The sequence below is a fragment of the Protopterus annectens genome, chromosome 17.part0 (assembly GCF_019279795.1).
Source record: "Protopterus annectens isolate FY-2018-M chromosome 17.part0, PAN1.0, whole genome shotgun sequence".
NCBI lineage: Eukaryota > Metazoa > Chordata > Ceratodontiformes > Protopteridae > Protopterus > Protopterus annectens.
Genome location: NC_056751.1, coordinates 544092859 through 544114257, shown reverse-complemented (window position 1 = coordinate 544114257; position 21399 = coordinate 544092859). Strand labels below are relative to the sequence as shown.

General features: G+C 37.6%; 1 protein-coding gene across 1 annotated transcript in view; it reads right to left on the bottom strand.

Annotated features, from left to right (window-relative positions):
* LOC122791457 (mucin-2-like) overlaps positions 1-21399 on the bottom strand; it is a 508385-nt gene that overhangs the window by 20665 nt on the left and 466321 nt on the right. Inside the window, exons 43-46 of the mRNA XM_044059202.1 lie at positions 20068-20172; positions 18375-18412; positions 3445-3567; positions 3253-3351 (exon numbers count right to left, since the gene is read on the bottom strand). Coding sequence (XP_043915137.1) covers positions 3253-3351; positions 3445-3567; positions 18375-18412; positions 20068-20172 — 365 coding nt within the window. The remainder of the gene's footprint in view (positions 1-3252; positions 3352-3444; positions 3568-18374; positions 18413-20067; positions 20173-21399) is intronic.

The following is a 21399-nucleotide window of genomic DNA, read 5'->3' as shown; positions in this document are numbered from 1 at the left end:
TTGTGCTAAGAGGTTGAGAGTTACTTAAAGCAGGTCAAACAAGGCTGGCTCCTTCATACCATGGAAGGCTAGACATAGGTCACCATGAAGAAGCCGTTAGGGAAACAAGTAAGCAAGGATCCACAAAAGTAATTCCAGCCATCATACGAAAGCTCAAGTTTGGCTGATACAAAAGTTGTGCTGACACTATGTGCCTACATTGCACTGTTTCCCAGAAATGAAAAGTTGTTGTGTCTTTCGACTTTTCCTGGTTAGGGGTCACCACAGCGGAACTCCGGTCCGCTAATGATTGGCAGTAGATTTTTACGTGCCGAGTTGCCAGCTCTGACGCACAACCTTCAATGAAGGTACGCCCATTCATGCATGTCTCCACACAGAAGACTCTCTAGTTGATAATCGAACAGGACAACGTCATACTTTGAGGCGACAATGCTACCGCAGCATCGCCACTGCTAAAATTCTTTTATAATGAATTACTTTACTTATTTAAAGACTTTGAATGTGTTAATAATTATCATTGTAAAGACACAATTTTGCTGAACAGAACTGGCATTTATACTTTTTAATAGCATTTACTGTTCAGGAGATGTTTTGGTCCACGTTATTTAACGTGATTAGAAGACAGCAAACAGATATTTGCATTACAGAGATAGTCATGCCAGTAACCTCAATGAGTGAGCTTCTGTCTTTTGAAAAGGAGAAAAAGTATGTATCTGAGATATAATGATATAAAAAAGGGCAGTTTCTCCTTTCCTACAAAGTAGTTCAAAATAAAAGTAAAACCATAATAGTGTCCATATCTATATCACATATGTTGATAGCATGTAACTGCATAGTTCTACTGAAAATGACACAGGTGATGAGCATCAGTTTGCCATTCATTCACTCAGTCACTCATTTGATCTTTCACTCACTTACTGCAATATCTTTGGTTATAGTATGATTCAGACATGTACAGTCAGGGCTATTTATACTACTGTATGTTTATGTACTGTTTGCATATGATATATTTATGGTGGCATTACTGTTTCATACTGTTGACATACTATTGAATATTGTTTATGTACTGTGCTTGATATACTTGTTGTTGTGTCTTTCGGCATTTCCCGGTTAGGGGTCGCCACGGCGGAACTCCGGTCCGCTAATGATTGGTAGTTGATTTTTACGTGCCGAGTTACCATCCCTGACGCACAACCTTCAATGAAGGTACGCCCATTCATGCATGTCTCCATGCAGAAGACACTCTAGCTGAGAATCGAACCGGGCAGCGTCTTACTGTGAGCCGACAATGCTACCGCAGCACCACCACCGTGCTTGATATACTATTGCACTCTATTTATATGCCGTGGCATCCTGTTCTTTATACTGATGACATATTACTACATGCTGTGCATATTCTGTAGCATACTGTTTTATACTGTTGAATTGCTATTAGATACCTTTTACATATTTATGAATATGAGTTTTATGCTGCTGGCATGCTATTATATACTGTTTATATATTGTAAGATTCACTTATTTACTATTTATTTATTATTTATTTATTTATTTTATTTTATTTTACATTTGTTGACCGGGCTAGTCCAACTGGATACATGTCCATTTTCAGTGGAGGCCCGGGGAGAAAAGCTCCAAGGTCATAGTTAGATTTACAAAACAAAAACATTGGTGTTGATACACAAGATAATCTACTGGTTACTACATATACAATTATAAACCAATAACAAGTGAGTACAATAAATACACTGATGCTTACAGATCAAATAAGAGAAAACAAAAATTATTAAATGATTTCATGAGGTACAGATTTGAACAGCCAGACAAGGAGGGCTAAAATAGAGTGATCTTTGGTTTTTGGGTTAGGCAGAGGCTGTAGGAGCCTAGGTGCGGCTGGGACAATAGCTTATTAGTCTGGACTGGAGCAAGGGCATAACCATTTGGATTTCAGGTATGCTCTAAGGTGTAATTTAAATTGGTGCTGAGATGGCATAAGTCTTAGGTTGTTTGGTAGGGCGTTCCAGGATTTGCCAATGGAATTGGCATATAGTGCATCACCACCAGCATTGTTGGATTTAATGGTCCTTAGTAGACTTTTGGAAGACCTGAGGGAGTTGAGGTTGGAGTACGGGGTAAGTATTTTGTACAGTGAGGGAGTTTTACTTGGGTAGTTAATAATTTTAAACGCCTCAGTTAGTTGGTTGAATTTGAGTAAATTGGGGAGTTCCAGCCATTCGAGAGACCTTAAATTTAGGCAGTGATGAGTGCGATAGGGCGTTCCTGTTATGAATCTGGCTATGTGATTATAGGTAGTTGTTAGTTTATTAAGTTCTTTCTTGTTTAGGAAGGAGAATATCGGGGAGGCATAAAGGAGAGTGGAGAGGAGGTGGGTTCGGGCAATAGTCAGTTTGGTGTACGGAGTTAGGAAGGCCTTTATTCTATACATCGAACCAAGTTTTCTGTTAACTGATTTAACAGTTAAGTTTATATGCACATCAAATTTAAGTTTATGATCAATGGTCACCCCTAGTAGTTTGGTATTGAGTACGGGGTAGATAATGGTCCCATTGTTGGAGGACACATGGAAAGTAGAATTGCTGGTGTTGAAGGATTCTATAGTTTGAGCGGTAACTGAGGTGGGGAAAAAGAGAAGTAATTTGGTTTTGGCAGGGTTAAGTAAGAGTTTAAGTTCCGAGAACCATTTTGATAAATTTTTATTTATAAATAAAATTTGATAAAATCTATTTGATAAATGAAAGGGTGTTGACCCCTTTCAGCCATGACCCTAGCTGAATGACCATCAAATTCAGTATCTGTACATGATAATAAATAGAATTTTGTACATAATAAATACATAATATGTTTACAACATACACACAGTAACAATGCATTTATTTAATCATGTCATACTGTTGACATAATGCTACTTACTATTGATACACTGTGCATACTGTTTTTATATTAGTCGCATATTTATGCATATTATTTTTATAGTTTGATGTACCATTTTCCTAGTGTTTGCATACAATTTCCAGACATATTATATACTATTTGTTCACTGTTTATAAACTGATGCATACTCATTTCATATTGTTTGCATACTATTTCCTACCATTTATAAAATGCAGTCGACTGTTTTCAAACTGCTGACGTACAAGTTGTATACTGTTTACATTTTGTGCAATGCTGTCCATATTCAGCAATCGCATAATGTTTGCACAGTATTTATATAACATTTGTGTACCATTTACAGACCTTAAGTAGATGGATGGAGCTATCAGGCAGGAAAACTACACACTGTGTTTGAATACATTCTCCACAGCACTGTCCAGGTACTTCCTGATACTCAAAGCCCTGCCAAAAAGGAAACAAACAATCATTAATTATAAGGCTTGCAGTGCATTTCACTATCAAAGAGCAATAATAATGGAAAAAGATATGGCTTACTGGGTCACAATGTATTGTACACAACTGAGGTGCACATGAAATTTCATGCAACATGGTACTTGGATCCACATCTGAGGTACAAACACAGATTTCACAAGTATCTTTGGGGACAACAGCCTCAGGCTGAAAAAAAAAGAAATAATCAGTAGAAGGAAACAAGTAAAAAGTAGTATAAGTTTAATATACCACATGAGAAATGTTTGTGGATTATACTGGGAGCAGTTGATTAGAGTTCTAATGACTGGTTGTTGTTAACGAGTCACAGCAATGAAAGACCAATGATATGTACATACATACACATTCTTCAGCAGACAAATAATGCATCATGCCAGCTGACCCTCTAAGTCAGAGGTTTGATAAAAAACAAACTGGCTGGCAGCAATATTAGCGCTTTAGTCTGTTAAATTGCCAAACTTCTTCAGATAAACTCCATTACACTGAACAACCTTTTGTACTGACATAATGTGACATCACAGAATACACCAACCAATGCAAACTCATTACTACCATTTAAAAATTATTTTCTAGAGCCAATAAAATATATTTTATATGCCACATAAATTACTTTAAAATATATATATAAATACATAATTATAAATATTATAAATATTATAAATATGTTACAAACTACCTATCATATGTTCTTAATTTAGGAAAACTGTTGATGGAAATCATTTCATTTAGTCCAGGTGGGGTTCCAGCATTGAGATAAATTTGCCACCATGTTTCTTTGTTTTCTAATATTTGTTTCCAGGGTCCCCCAAGGGGGTCTATCCTAACCTGATAGACTACTGAAATTTTAAAACTATGGGTGGGGAATTTACTTATATGCTTATAAAGGGCATTTGTGTCCTTTCCATGGGAGATATCAGATATGCTCATACATCCTCTGGGATAGCTTACATTTAGTTTTGCCAACATAAAATGTAGGACAGTTTGAACAGCATGCAACGTAAACTACCCCTTGTGTATAGCAACTATATCTACCCCTAATTTGGATTTTCTTGTTCCTAATGTTTATACTTGACCCACAGTATACATATTTCCATTGATTACAGGTACCACAAGGAAACATCTTACCTACCCTAGAGGTTACTTGCTGTCGCTGTAAAATATTTTTAAAATTCAGGCCCCTGCTGTAAACAATTTTTGGATTGGTACCTAGTCTGTTGGTCAAATCTGTTTCCATTTTTATAATGTCCCAGTTTTTATTTATATCACTTATTATTTTACCATTATCATGGTAAGTTGTAACAAAGGGGCAAACCATTCTTGCATTCCTATTACCACCACCAACTGGGCCATCATTTATGTCATTAACAGCAACACTGTTATTAATATTAATAATAACATGGTTGATGTTCTCTACAATTACAATCTCGTGGCTTTCATGATGTTCCCAAAGCAGTGGAACATAAATGCCTTGGTTACGTTTTAGGATTACTTCATTACGTATTTGATTTACCATTCTTATGGGATAACCCTATTGTAAAACATATTTGATATATGGGTACACTCCCTTAAGAAATCATCATGATTTGAAACCATATAGGCTGCCCAAACCATTTGGCCCTTCACAACACCCCTCTTGACATGGGTGGGATGGTTACTGGAATAATGTAAGAATGCATTTGAAAATGTTGGTTTTCTATAAATATTTGACTTCAGCCCATCCATATTGCTTGAAATTAGGACGTCTAAGTATGCCATACTATCACAACTACCAACATGAGTAAATTTCAGAAAATTGGTTGTCTGATATATTCAATGAAATTATTAATTTCTGCCATTGGCTTTTCCAAAGCAACAAACAAATCATCCAGGTACCTAACATACATGCTAATATAGGAATAAAATGGACTTGTGTACAGGTATACTCTTTCCCACCATACCATAACAATTGGCAAACAAGGGGCCACAGGCTGACCCCATAGTTACCCCTTCCATTTGTCTGTAGTAATGTCCTTCTAAATGTATATTATTAAAACTTAGAACCATTCTAGTAGCTGGTTATAGACATTAATTTTATCTTGATGTCACTTCATTACTTCATTCAAATATAAACAAAACTATTTCTTCCCTTGGTCATGAGGAATACTACTAAATAAATCTTTTATATCTATGGTTATAAATACGCCATCAGGGAAGGGATTCAATTTGTTACTAATTGTAAGAAACTGCCAAGAATCACAGCACAAATCGGGAATATTATTCACTATAATTTTAAGTTGTTTGTCCAGGAATCTAGCTATATAACTAGTCTTGGATTTCACGGAATCCACAATAGTATGTATAAAATAATATAACATTGTTTTTTGCTGCCAGTTTGTTTTTTATCAGTTTATCTTTTTGGTTCGTGGTTGGTTTAGGTCAGAGGTTTGACACCATCATACAATCTCATCCTTGTTTTGTTGTGCTGCCTACTACCACAGAGCATTCCTGTTCTCTCCACTACTACAGAGACTTATGGTCCACACCTCCTTCAAACTTAGATTTCTGATTCTAGGGCTTCCTAGTACAAACCTGAGCACCCTTAATACACACCAGAGCATAGAACTTCAGGCCACATGTTCCTCAGTGTTCTAACAACCACAAACGCCATCATCACGCAAAGTGTTTGCAGGCTATACCAATTACTTGTTTAGCATAGCAGGAATCTTCTAAAAAAATCCCTGTTCACTCATAATACTTCAGTCATTCCTAGTCTTCATACAACATTTCTTCTAACTTCTAAATCAGTGTTGGATGCCTTTTTAGAATCAGTTCACAGAGCTGCATTTTTGTTTATCAGCAGAATCACATGCACTTGCGTGTGCATGCGCGCACACACACACACACACACACACACACACACACACACACACACACACACACACACACACACACACACACACACACACACACCAGAGAAAAGGAAATATTCCACAAAATAGCATCTTGGAGTTACTATATGTAAGTGTATTCTTTTAGAAGAAGAAGTAAGCAGCCAAACTCCACAGGTACGAAAAGTAAAATTTATTGAGCAAATTCGTCTCCAAATACAAGACTTCTTCAGAATAAGTTAATAGAACACAAACTTCCCTATATACATACACAGCCTCCTGCACAAGAATTAATTGAACACTAATCAAGACTCCACCCTTAATTAATACAAGTCACATAAAACAAAAATCCATACTAAATCTCATGAAAACACTTCATAATATCAGAGCTTTGGCTGGCTAACATCTACCTGAAATCAGCTGGACGTATAAGTGAATTTATCCGCTCTTTTGCATATAGTACTGTATTTAATTTATTTATTTGTGTTTTTCACTGAATATTAACTAAGCTGAAGTTGTGGCTCTCTCTCTACAGAGTACTTTTAAGAATTTCTGTGTAGCCATTGATAGCAGTGGGGGGTAGTTTCAGCTCATCGCTGACATCCTGTCTTGCCTTATATAAGTGGTACATTTTGAGTTATCTCTGCTTAATATCAGAGCTTTGGCTAGCTAACATCTACCTGAAATCAACTGGACATATAAGTGAATTTAAGTACACTTTTATCTGCTGTTTTGCATATAGTACTGTATTTAATTTATTTATTTGTGTTTTTCACTGAATATTAACTCAACTGAAGTTGTGGCTGTCTCTCTACGGAGTACTTTTTAGAATTTTTGTGTAGCCATTATTAGCAGTGGGAGTAGTTTCACCTCATCACTGACATTCTGTCTTGCCTTATATAAGTGGTACATTTTGAGTTATGTCTGCTTAATATCAGAGTTTTGGCTGGCTAACATCTACCTGAAATCAGCTGGACGTATAAGTGAATTTAAGTACGCTTTTATCTGCTGTTTTGCATATAGTACTGTATTTATTTAGTTGTGTTTTCACTGAATATTAACTCAACTGAAGTTGTGGTTGTCTCTCTACAGTTAGTTCTCCACCCACCCTCCCTGTTCTTGTTTTGGTGTTAATCTTGATGGCTTTGAAACTGCCCGACCCTCTTGTAGATTTGTATTTGGATACTCCTTCTTTGCCCATCTTATTTGCTCATTCAACTGAGTGCAGTGAGATCATATTCTGATTTCAGGCACTCCTACTGTGTACAAAGAGAGCTTTTGGGAAGGACAACCCCTGTAGCCTCTTAATGCTACTCTGTTCCCTCCCTCAAGAAAAAATATATGTAGATATATATATATATATATATATATATATATATATATATATATATATATATACACACATATATATATATATATATATATATATATATATATATATATTATTCATCTGCTCTTACTGTAACTGTCTTAGTTGCTCTTCTGCGTGCTGTTATCTGTTCATTCGCTCTTACTCTGCACTTATTATTGCTTGTTAGTAGCCTTCTAATTTACTGCCCTCTGCACTTGTTTTTTAGTCATTTGTTAATTTAATTGCATTTGTTTGAACTGTATTTGCCGTAGTGTTGCTACACACTTAGGTGTGCTGGCCTGCACTACAATTTGAATTGTATTTACTGCTGTTTTAGCTGCTTTTCTGTAAGAAAAAAAAATTCTAAGCTTGTTTCCTGCCTTTCCTGTAACTAGTCAGGTCCAGATACAGACTTGCTGTATCCAGGACTGTTGGTAAGCTTCTGAGCCCCCCAAGCATTTCTGTGTTAGAGGGAAGCCTTCTAGCTTATCAGTGGGAATGGTAAGCACTAGGTAGCCTATCTACCATGGGAAGAGTGGGTTTTGGCTCTGTAATTGTAGTTCATTGGCCATTTGGGCAGTTTTTCCATCTCTTTCTACTTTCTGGTTAAAAGTCCATTTTGCGTTTGGTCCCCGCCTTTCCTATAACTATTGTAGTCCAGGTACAGATTTGCTGTATCCAGGACTGTTAGTAAGCTTCTGAGCCTCCCCAAGCCCTTCTCTGTTGGAGAGAAGCCTTCTAGCTTATCAGTGGGAGTGGGAAGCACTAAGTAACTTGTCTACCACAGGAGGAATGGTTTCTAGCCCAGGAATTTGGGAAGCTTTTCCATCTCTTTCAACCTTCTGATTTAAAAGCCTGTGTTTGCACTTGCTTCCTGCCTTTCCTGTTACTAGTCTAGTTCAAGTACAGATTTGCTGTATCCAGGACTTTTTGTAAGCTTCTGAGCACCCCAAGCCTTTCCATGTTGGAGGGAAGCCTTCTAGCTTATCAGTGGGAGTGGTAAGCATCAGCTAGCCTATCTACCACAAGAGGAGTGGTCCCTGGCCCAGAAATTGTAGCTAATGGCTGTTTGAGCAGTTTTTTTCCATCTCTTTCAACTTTCTGGTTTGAAAGCCACACTTGTGCCTGTTTCCAGCCTTTCCTATAACTAGCCTAGTCCGGTTACAGAGTTGCTGTATCCAGAATTGTTAGTAAGCTTCTGAGCCCCCCAAGCCTTTCTCTGTTGGAGGGAAGCTTTCTAGCTTATCAGTGGGAGTGGTAAGCACTAGGTAGCCTATCTACCATGGGAAGAATGGGTTTTTGCCCTGAAATTGTAGTTCATTGGCTGTCTGGGCAGTTTTTCCATCTCTTTCTACTTTTTGGTTAAAAGTCTGTTTTGCGTTTGGTCCCCGCATTTCTTATAACTATTGTAGTCCAGGTACAGATTTGCTGTATACAGGACTGGTAGTAAGCTCTGAGCCCCCCAAGCCCTTCTCTGTTGGAGAGAAGCCTTCTAGCTTATCAGTGGGAGTGGTAAGCACTAAGTAACCTGTCTACCACAGGAGGACTGGTTTCTGGCACAGGGATTATAGTTTATTGGCTGTTTGGGAAGCTTGTCTATCTCTTTCAACCTTCTGGTTTAAAAGCCTGTGTTTGTACTTGTTTCCTGCCTTTCCTGTTGCTAGTCTAGTCCAGGTACAGATTTGCTGTATCCAGGACTCTTTGTAAGCTTCTGAGCCCCCCAAGCGTTTCTGTGTTGGAAGGAAGCCTTCTTGCTTATCAGTGGGAGTGGTAAGCATCAGGTAGCCTATCTACCACAAGAGAAGTGGTCCCTGCCCCAGAAATTGTAGCTAATGGCTGTTTCAGCAGTTTTTTTCCATCTCTTTCAACATTCTGGTTTAAAAGCCGCACTTGCGCTTGTTTCCCACCTTTCCTGTAACTAGCCTAGTCCAGATACAGAGTTGCTGTACCCAGGACTGTTGGTAAGCTTCTGAGCCTTGCAAGCCTTTCTGTGTTGGAGGAAAGCCTTCTAGCTTATCAGTGGGAGTGGTAAGCACTAGGTAGCCTGTCTACCATGAGAGGAGAGGTTCTTGGCCCATAAATTGTAGTTTATTGACCATTTGGACAGTTTGTCCATCTCTTTCAACTTTCCTGTTTAAAAGACCACATCTGCACTTGTTTCCCATCTTTCCTGTAACTAACCTACTGGGTAGCACTAGAAAGCCTTAAACTGATACAAGATTTCTAACTTAGAAGAGAGACTTTGTAGTGATTAAGTATCAGTTTTCTGTACTTTCTTGCTCTACTTAACTGGTTTCCACCTAAATGTAGATTTTCCAGCATTTATTGTGATTTAAAAGCTTGTTTTTTTTCACGTATTGTACTTATTTGACTGCCTGCACTTTTAAAAAGTTTTTTGTTTAAATAATTTGTTTAACTGTTATAGGCTACAAACTTAAGTGTGATAACCTTTTCTGATCGTTTTGTAGTCATTTAAAGCTGTTTTAAGTGTATTTTTTTCTGTTTTTGCCTTATCTTTTCAAAATAAAAAAATCCTTGTTTCCTGCCTTTCTACCCAAGTGTAGTCCAGTTTTCAGGCTAGTGCTGAATTCAGGGCTGTGATACTAGTTTCTGAGTTGCCCATACCTTACTTGGATAGAAGTAAGTTTCTCTGTTCACCTGTGAGAGAGGGGAGCTTTGAGCAACCTATCCGTCCCTGGAGGAGTGGTTCCAGCCCAGAAGTTAGTAGTTTATTGGCCATTTTGGGCTAATTTCTGTCTCGTTCATTTCCCTACTAAAAAAATGTGGTTGCACGCTTTTGCACACCGGGCAGTGCCGGTTAGCTACGGTTAAATTATTCCCGGCTCCACTAAGTCTCCTCTTCAGTTTTTCCCTTGAAACTAGTCTAACTCTCAAGCTAAGTACTCAAGAAGCATCTTACAACCCAGCACTTGCTCAGACCTAATAGCAAGCACTAATATACCCTGACACTGATTGCCCAGCAGGGCAAGGCTCTTTATTCACCCCTCACCAACCAAGCGACTAAGCAGTTCACCCTACTATTCAGGCATCACCAAAGGGCAACTTCAGGTGCATTCTCCAGTCCAGACTGTGAATCTAGGTATCCTGAAGCAATGTTACAACTGCATCATGTACACAGACAACCCTCTCCTCCTACCACAAAACACTAACATATGCGAGACATGCAATTATACAGCCAAACTGGAAGCTAAGCTTTCTCCACCCAAGACTGGAACAGACAGTCAAGAGAAGGTTAACACTTGCACCACAACTCCAGCTGCACACAGACCTACTAAAACAGCACTGGCAAAAAATACACATAAATACACAAAATCATACTCGGAGGCTATAAATAAAAACCTGCAAAAGCATCCAAGACCTCCAAAGCAGACACCCAAACAACCTACACTTCCCATCACAAACCAGACAACACATAAAGCACAAAATCAGTGTGTCGTACAATCACAGCCCATAAGGTTAAATAACATACCTAACACACTAGTAATAGGTGACTTTATAGTTAGGCACATTGACGTCCCACTCACTAGGCTGGACAAGCTGAAGGTTACTGTTAGCTGCCTGTCAGGAGCCAGAATCCGCCACATAATACAAGTACTCAGGTCACTCCAGAGCAAGTACAAATATGACTCTGTCATTGTTCATGTTGGTGTGAATGACCTGAGATGTACCTCCCTGGACTACATGAAAAGAGACATGGAAGAGCTCTCTGATCATGTAGCCCAGGCTGGTATGACCCTGACCCTGAGTAGCATTCTGCCCTCACCAAGAATGATACCTCAGTATAAAGAAAAAATGATCAATTTCAACAATTGGCTAAGCTTCTGGTGTCATTCAAAGGGGATCCAGTGTCTGTCAGCCTGGGACGACATGCTCGACAAACTGCATTGCTTCGCAAGAGATGGCTTGCACCTGTCATGCCTAGGCTTTCGAATACTGGCCAAGGCTCTTGCTGCCCCCATAGTGTCTTTTTTAGGAAAGGCTCAAAAGTCAAACCCACCTCCGTAAACAGCACAATTAACAAAAAACAGAGGGTTATGCTACTCAATGCCAGGAGTTTAAATCTCAAAATGCATGCACTCGAAGCACTCCTCAGTATGGAGAACGTCGACATCTGTGCAGTAACTGAGACCTGGTTCAAGGTACCAGAGAGCACCCCAGCACTACTGGGCTACAACTCATACCACACGTTTCAGCCACAGAACATGGACCAAAACACAAAAGGAGGGGATGTATCCATATTCATAAAGGATACCTAAACTTTCAGGTTAGTGGTGCAGCATGATAGCTCTGAGATCATCCATGTCCAACTATCATAGGGCAAATCTGCAATGTAAATTGTGGCCTGCTACAGATCATGCTCCATGACCCAGGACCGCCACTCTACCTTTCTGGAGACACTGGAAAACATGAAGGTCCTACCGAACACCCTGATATTGGGCAATTTCAATTACCCTACCATTCACTGGGAAAACTACTTGCGTACAAATTCACAGGTGCAGCGCTTCCTGGATCAGCTCGTAAACTCCCCTACCAGAGGTGAAAACATATTGGACCGGGTCATCACTAACATGGGCGACAGGTGTTCCACACCGGAGGTCAACCCATCACTGGTTAAATCAGACCATAAACTAATCATTCTGGATGTCCACACCCCACCACCATCCCCAACCACAGTAAAAAACTTCTCTAAAGCAAACTTCACCTTACTTAAGACAGAGGTGGTAAGTTTCACAGCCCCCAAGCTAAAGGATAATGCTGCCCAAGATGCAGAAACCTTTACAAATGCACTCTATGAGCACCTACAAAAATGCATGGATCATGCCATCCCTAGCAAAACCAAGACTCACTCCTCTAAGAGAAGGAAACCAGTTTGGTGGACCCCTGCAATAAACAGGCTATACAATAGAAGGAGAAAACTAGTTCAGAAAAAAAGCAAATCACAAGAAGGAAAGACATCCCTGATCAATATCAGTAAGAAACTAAGGTCCCTCATGAAATCATCCAAGGCTAACTTCGAAACAAAAATAGCCAAGGATTCAAAAGATAACCACAAAGCCTTCTTTAGCTATGTTAAGAATCTAAGTGGCAACTCGCAGATATGCACTAAACTAGTGCAACATAGCACAAAATATACTGAACCTACTGATATTGCCAACATCCTGGCAGATAGATTCAGTGCAAACTTCACCCCCCCTCTCACCTCCAAAAGGACCCACAACAATACTGGAAAAGTGTAGTGTCCCAAAAATCACAGATGCACAGGTGAAAACAGCCCTTTCAAAACCAAGAACACAACATCAATGGGACCAGATGGTGTCCCAGGCTGTGTCTTGCACAAACTACAGAACTAACTAACCCCCCAGCTAAACACGCTGTTCAACCTCAGCCTCTCCACAGGCTACATGCCCATAGAATGGTGCACAGCAATGGTTATTCCTCTCCACAAAGGAGGGGCCACAACTGACCCTGGTAATTATCGCCCCATAAGCCTGACTAGCCAGCCTGATCTGCAAGGCTATGGAGTGCATCATCATGCAACTCATTAACAAAGACATTGGGAACCTCCAAAAACTTGACCCGACTCAGTTCGGCTTTGTTAAGGGCAGATCATGCCTACTAAACCTGGTTGACTTCTTCGAGAAAGTCACCAAGGCCATAGATGAGGGGAAAGGTGGTTCACACAGCCTACCTTGACCTCGCCAAGGCTTTCAACACCATTCCCCACTCGGGTATTACAGGAAAAACTCACCAGCCTGAACATAAACCCCTACGTCACGAGATGGGTTGCCAAGTGGCTTACAGACAGAACTCACACAGTAAGAATAGCTTGCTCCAGGTCCGACTCTAAACCAGTCACAAGTGGTGTCCCGCAAGGCTCGGTCCTGGGATCCCTACTGCTCGGCATATACTTCTCAGACATACAGGCATTCACAGGAGGACTATGACTAACCAAGTTCACTGATGACTGCAAACTGGGAGCCATAATTGACTCTCCAGCTGACATGGACATCCTCCAAAAGGGCCTTACTGAGACGGACACCTGGTGTCAAAGTCATGGCCTCAAGCTAAATGCCAAAAAATGCAGTCATCCCATTTGGGAAAAACAAAACACCCACGAATTACCACATAAGTGGCAGCCCCCTTAATACAGAAGAGGTAATAAGAGATCTGAGGACCCAGGTAGATAGCAATCTCTCCTTTGACAATCATATTGCCAACGTAGTTAGGAAATCCTTCTATGTAGCCCATCTAATTACTAAAGGGTTCGCATCTAGAAATAAAGAGGTTATAGTGCCCCTCTACTCATCATTCATCAAACCCATCATAGAGTACAATATCCCATTTGGGATGTACCTCACAAGACACTTCCAACAGCTGGAAAGATCACAAAAGTACCTCACCAAGAGGATTACTGGCCTCAAACATATGTCCTATGCAGCCCAACTGAAAAAACTCCAGCTGTACTCAGTGGCATATCGCTTACTCAGAGGTGATCTCTGCCTGACTTACAAAGCCATGTCCAACTCAGAATTGATGGACATGTTCCACCTAAAGAAATCCAAGTCACTATGAGCCACGTGCTCTAGTGAGCTAAACCTCGCCACAACTATAAATAGAACATGCTGGAGGGATAGATTCCTGTCATAGAGACTCCCCATGCTTTGGAACAAAATTCCAAATTACATCAGGCAGAGCCCCTCACTAACACTCTTCAAGAAAAACCTTGACGAGTGGATGGGTAACAGAAAAATACACCCCTGGGATCACTTAATTGGCTCTGAGTGACAGAGAATCAGTTAATTAATCAATGGTGCAGCAAAAGCTGACACACTCTGGCTAGGCTTATAAATGCCCTCGTGCAGATAGCCTAGTACCTACCTATGAACTTATGAATCTATAAAAACTAAAATGTATTCATACTGATAACATTTAGACCTGAAGAATAATAATTTAGCCCAATCGGGTGGATTATCGACACTTTTATGAATCTTGGGAATTCTGAAAATAGTCGGAATCTTAGGATATATATCATATATTAAACTTACTTCATATGTTCACATATATATTCATATATACATATTTTTTTTAATATATTTATATATATATATATATATATATATATATATATATATATATATATATTTTTTTTACATATATTTTTTATACATACTGATTTACATATACAGATATACTTTTATACACCTACATGTTTATACATAATATCGAGGTATACATTGAGTCACATATAAGTATACAGATGTGGATATCTATGTGTATGTATTTTTTACATTTTTATATTTATATGTTTATATATTTGTATATTTCTATGTTTCTATATGAATTTTTTATGTATGTCTGTTTGTGTGTAGGCACATTAGGTGTATGAATATATTTCATTATTATTTTTAGAGCTTTAGGGAAACTCACAGTAGACTAATTTTATAAGACAATTCTATCAATTAATAACTGTTTTTATAAAGATTTCTCCAATGACAAGAAAATTAAATGCTGAAAATTAGAATTAATTAGCTAATTAACCTTCAGAGATTTCATTGGCTTAAGAAATGGCTAAGTAGAGATATAATGGAGATTTTTACTTTTTATTTTCATTAAAGTCTGAAGAAGCGCCATGTGAGGCGTGAAAGCGCTTACTTTCTACAAATAAAGGATATATCAGCTTTTTAAGTTGGCTTCGATTGTCGTGGTGTGCTTCTAATCTCTTTTTTCTACTGGAATCTTAGGATAGGTTGTACTCAGCAAGACATGTTCCTCTAAGGTGGTCTACCCGATTAACATAAGCTCATTAATCACTAAGTCTATGTACCTGTATGCAATATTGAGCTTGTTACGGGAAATTTCCATATAGGTGTCACTATATAAAATCTCAAACATCCTCCCAATATAGTCATTCATGTCCATAATCACTAGCCCACCGCCCTTCTCCGGCTTCATAATCCTAATTGTTTTATTCATAGAATTGTTAAAACACATTACTATGAATAAAACACTTTGTCCCTTACTGAAATTAAAATTTGCTTTTTACATTTAGCAGTTTTAATGCATGTCAACATAAGGATTTTATTTCATGAATACAATGGGATAAACTATTATTCTTAAGGTCTAAATGCTATCAATATGAATACATTTTAGTTTTTATGAAGTGTTTTCATGAGATTTAGTCAGAATTTTTGTTTTATGTGACTTGTATTAATTAAGGGTGGGAACTTGATTAGTGTTCAATTAATTCTTATGCAGGAGGTTGTGTGTGTGTGTATGTATATATATATATATATATATATATATATATATATATATATATATATATATATATATATATATATAGGGAAATTTGTGTTCTGTTAACTTATTCTGAGTCTTGTATTTGGAGACAAAAGCACTCAAATTTTACTTTTTGTACCTGTGGAGTTTGGCTGCTTACTTCTCCTTCCTTTATTATTCTTGGTTTTTGTCCTTGTGGTTTAAGTGTATTCTTTTGGTAATTTAGTCTCGCCATTGTGGGACTCGATCTAGGGGGTTCTGGCATTTCAAATGGTTACTGTACAAGTGCAATATATGTAGACAGTTTCAGAGCAGCAACTCACTTGGTATATGCTTAAAGGTTGGATAAAACTCGAATACCTAACCATGTCACCTGCAGGTATAACACATAGCCTCATTAGAAACCAGTATCAAAGATCCTTGTTGAACTATGAACAGTGCTGTTGGGAGGCAGAAACCTTAACCACTGAGTCACTTTTTTTGCTCAGAATACCCGTTTCTCAAACAAAAAGAATCTCTCGCTCTCTGTCTTTCTCTCTCTCTCTCTCTCTCTCTCTCTCTCTGTATGCTGCAACATATTTATCAGTTTACCCACATTTTAAAAAGCCTAAAAGCTCTCATGAGATACCACACCAGGGTTTCCACTGTCCAGTCTTCCTGGTGAAGTAAATAATGAATGTCCCATGATGATATATATTAACTTACACTTATCCTGCATGTAGCCTCATTTTGTTTGTTTTTTGCCTGATATATTTTCTTTTACTGAAATATTTTTGGGGTGCTACCAATGTTATGTCTAACCCCTTCTCTGCCCACCAGTGTGATCTCTATCCCCTCCTTTCCACATTTACATATGTGATCCTACCATCCTACTTGGTACAGAACCCACATAAATCTGCACTGGTTTCCTCCATTTCAAGGTGTGATAACTATACTTAGTTGTAGCTAGATACCTGTCATACCTATGCAGGTGAAAATGTTGTTCCTCGTGCTTTAATTTCCCTATTCATACACTCCACTGACATGCAGTATGTGCAATGACCAGTGTGGGTGCATTCTTACATGAACTAACAAGCCCATCTTATATGTACAGTTGTAGAGTCACATAGATATTCCAGGGTGATTTTCCCTATCACTCCTCAGGGTCCCAGGGAAGTAGTGTTAATACAAGGTCCTACAATCTCCCTTTCTTTATTCTTTTCTTTATTTTTCACAAATAAATCTAAGATAAAATAAAACCAGGCAGAAGTGTCACCTGCCAGTGACTTTTTCAAGACAATGGCACTAAATATTATTTTCTATGTTCCATGTCATGTACACTATCCAAATTACACATACTTCAGAGTATTTTTCGGGGGTGGCAGCCATCTAAATGGTTTTGGATAGTGCAAATATTTGTTAATAAAATGAGTTTTGAACTATAGTCATAATCAACAAGTAGCACAGGATCTTTAATATCGGCTTAAAGTACTATCTAGGTGAACTATGACCTCTGTTGATTATCTGGACAAAGGGACAGTATGCAAAAGAGCAACACCCTATCCCTCTTTTCTACTGTGACATCAGTATTTCAGTATGACCACATGTACCATTATGCATAGAATTAACTCCCAGTCTTCTGATCTTCCACCTTCAAGTGTAAACAAGAATCCCGCTAAACTATGGACTCTGAAAAGTGACCAGTCCTTCATACCCATAGCCCATCAGAAGCTTTGTCACTATGATCCGATTTTTAAAGACCTGTCCTTTCAGGCAAATTGGTCCCCCCACTTTTCCTCATCTGTTACTCCTACTCAGCAGCTATGGTCTGACCTATAAAATGGACATTGCATGGACCTTGCCTCTTGATATGAAAATAACAGTACAGCATCTATAACAAATGTCACAGCAGGAACAGATCAAAAGTCGAGACAGTTAGAATCGTAGCCATCATTTGCCTGGCAAAGAGTTCTTTTTGTTGTTAGATCACATATTATTGGTTACAGGCATGAACATGGGCCATGCTCAGTATGATCCCACAAAACCAAAGCAACTTATGCTTGAGATACCATATTTCCAGTGGCTTATGGAGTCACATTTTGTAGTAGGTCAGTAGCACAGTAGAATGACAGCTTTTGAACGAATGAAGCACATTTTAATCATGTGTGATCCTTCAATAAAAATGAAGACATATATAACACTATTTGATACACAAAGTAAAACTCTGACAACACATTTCTTACCTGATATTCTGTATTATTAAACACACACACACCCTTTGGCACTAGAAGACAAGAAAAGAAAATGGCATCTCAGTAAAGACTACGATGGGCACATTTCATATTCTTTGTATCGTCTAACAGCAACAGCCAAAGTTCGGTTGATTCATATAAAACCATTGTAAATGACAGCTTTCTATTTCTCACAATTCTAAAATTGGCTATAAAAATTAAATTTACTGTCACCATGTATCATACTGTTTTGTCATGTTCACTCAGCATAACAGCTTGTAATTCTATGGCAAAAAAAAAAAAAGAAAAGAAAAAAAGACAGAGAGAGACAGACAGACAGACAGCATCAAACAAACAATATCAAGATGTGTAGTTTTAGCAAAATTGACATACCATAGTAAGGAGCAGAACAAAGGAAATTAAAGGATGCAATTTAACTTTGTATTAGTTAATTTCCAGAAATGGGCAGATGTTAACAGTGGTTGCATTTTTAGTGTAATATTTTTCTTTTTTTTTTTCTTTTTCTCCTGTTTTTGTTTGTCCCCAAGCGGACAATCAGCTTCACGGTGCAGCTGTACCATTTTAGTTTAGCATTCTTCTTAGGAACTGCTAACTATGAAATAGAATGTGCTCTATCCTTAGATGGCAAACTTGTTCAGAGGACTTAGTAATGAAGTGTCATGTAGTCAGTCAAGATTTTCTTTGACTGCACTGCAATAACTGCATATGTATGTATATATATATATATATATATATATATATATATATATATATATATATATATATATTTACTTTTTAATATTCTTATGCTTGTGTGATTATTTCTGATCATATTGTATACAGTGACTGCTTCTGTCTCATTGTATAATCATCACAGTTACCTTATCACATTGCAACATACATGTATTTTTAAGATAGTTATCTCATAAATTTTTGCTTCTCTACTTATTTTTTCTGGACTATGTCTGAAAGTGTTCTTTTCTGATTAATGCTTTACTCCATGTAACAAATGAATATAAAATAAATGATTATATTATGAGTAGGGCAAAACGCATCTTACTTTGCATTTTGTATTTTGCAAGACCTTTACTTCTATATTACAATTGTATTTGCCTGAGATGTAAGTAGGATGACTATGCAGTCATTCCTGGCTATCTTCCTCCATCTCTTCTTTTAATTCTAATTATCTCATATATTTTCATACTTTCAAAAAAGATGAAGATGTCAGATGCAAAAGATTGTGAAACTAAGATTGTTTATGAGAAAGTATTTCCATTTCATTCAACTATTCACTATAAGAAGGTATATTAACAGATTAATATGCTACAGACTCATTCATTGTGCATGACAAAAGTAATTTTCCATTAAAAATGTAGAATATATATGTAGATGGTTCAATGAAGTCTGGAAATTAATTTCATTCCTACTTGTCCTGTCAGTTACTCTTTAGAAATGTACAAGTACAGCTAGCAAATTTATTCAATTTTGTTACTTTACTACTGACAAAAACCACACCTTTAGGGAAGTATTGTAGTTGACTTTAACAAAATCTAATAAGGCACTCTTTAACTGTGATATCACAAGATGCCATGTTCCTAGCTAGCAGCATGGCCTCCAATATAATGCAAATTTTATCCATGTTAGTTCTGCACAGAAAACCTTAACATCTAAGAGAAATATATTTTGTCTTGTTATCTCAGAGCAGTATTTTATCTCAGAGTTATTAATTACTCACAGATATTGAGTCTTTCAATTCAAAATTTGCTATGTAATATATTTTCTAATTGGCATATGTCTGCCATTTGTATAGTTCATCAAAGGAGAGTTGTAATGTGGAATATAAATTTGACACTCAAATTTCTTCCTGCTGTGCTTAAATTCCATTTGGGTTACTTAGATAACAAAGTCTACTGTGAAAATTGAGGATGTTCTTACTTACCACATTCATCTACTGGGCAGCATTTTCCTTCAGGTATCTTAGTCTCTCTCTGGAATCCTAGATCACAGGTCTTTGGTTCATAAGAGCAGGAGGTTGAATTGCAGTCTGAATGAAAATTGGAGACAAACAAAAGTCAAATAGTTTTAGCTTAGAACAGGTTACATTAGAGCATATGACATTATGTTGATGTAAATGTTGATATAGGATTTATCTTTAGTGAGTTTAGATACACAGCACTTTAATTCGATGCCAAAGAAAAGTTGAGGAGGAGTATGAGAAATACTGGAACAGATACAGTTAGTGGAATGAGTACAATTGATCAGCACCTGGAAAATCTTTCATGAATGAGAGGTGATAATAGAGCGAATTAGTTTGAAAAGAATGAAAATTAGGAGGCTGGCAATTTAAAATAATAGCACTAGGCTGAAGCGAGTTACTAATTACTAACTTGTGTAGTAGTTTCCTCAGCTTGCTGTTATGGTATTAGTCTGGAGGTGAGTAAAAGCATAGCCAGGAGTTTATTATTTTTCATGGTGGTTCCTAGCAATTTATTCATCCATAGCCAGGAGTTTATTACATATGGTTTCAAGCTGAATTTTGAAAGTTTTTAGTTTATCAATTTGTTTCAAGTGTAGTGGTAGGGAGTTCCAAAGTTTGGAGACATAGCACGAGTCTAGTGAGTTGCCAGAAGTATTGTTAGATTTGGTGGTGAGTAAAAGTCAATTATTTTGACAGGGTAGTTCTCTGACTGGGGAATACTTTTTTAGGATGTTTTGTAGTAATCAACAATTTTCTGAGCTATATATTAGGTCATGGGCAGTAAGATGTGAGTTGGTTAGACATCATGGGAACATAAATTAGTACAGTTGTTTTAAGGCTATTCAATGGTGACACTTTGTATGCAGACTGACATCAAATCTGGCAATTTTGTTGTAGTATTTGTCTAATTTCATTGTTTTGGGTGCCATGAAGGTTAGTCTGGATGGAAGAAGCATATAACAGAAATGGGAGTAAGTAGGTCATTGCAATGGTTTTCCTAGTACTGCCATTGAACTTGTGTTTAATAAACCAAGTTCCTGGTGTTGTTTTTAGCAGTTTGGGGAATATTTCAAATTTTAGATATTCATCAGTTATGACTCCCAGTAGCTATGTAGGACTACTTATATTTTGTAATAATGTCCTGCAATTCACTTTCATTCTCATAGCCTGACAAAATGGAGCAACATATTTGAACTGGAGTTTTCCTTATAGTGCCCTTTATGGGATGCATCTTACCAATAATATGAAGCAAATGGAAAGAGCTCTGAGATTCCTAAATAAATAAATAAAAAA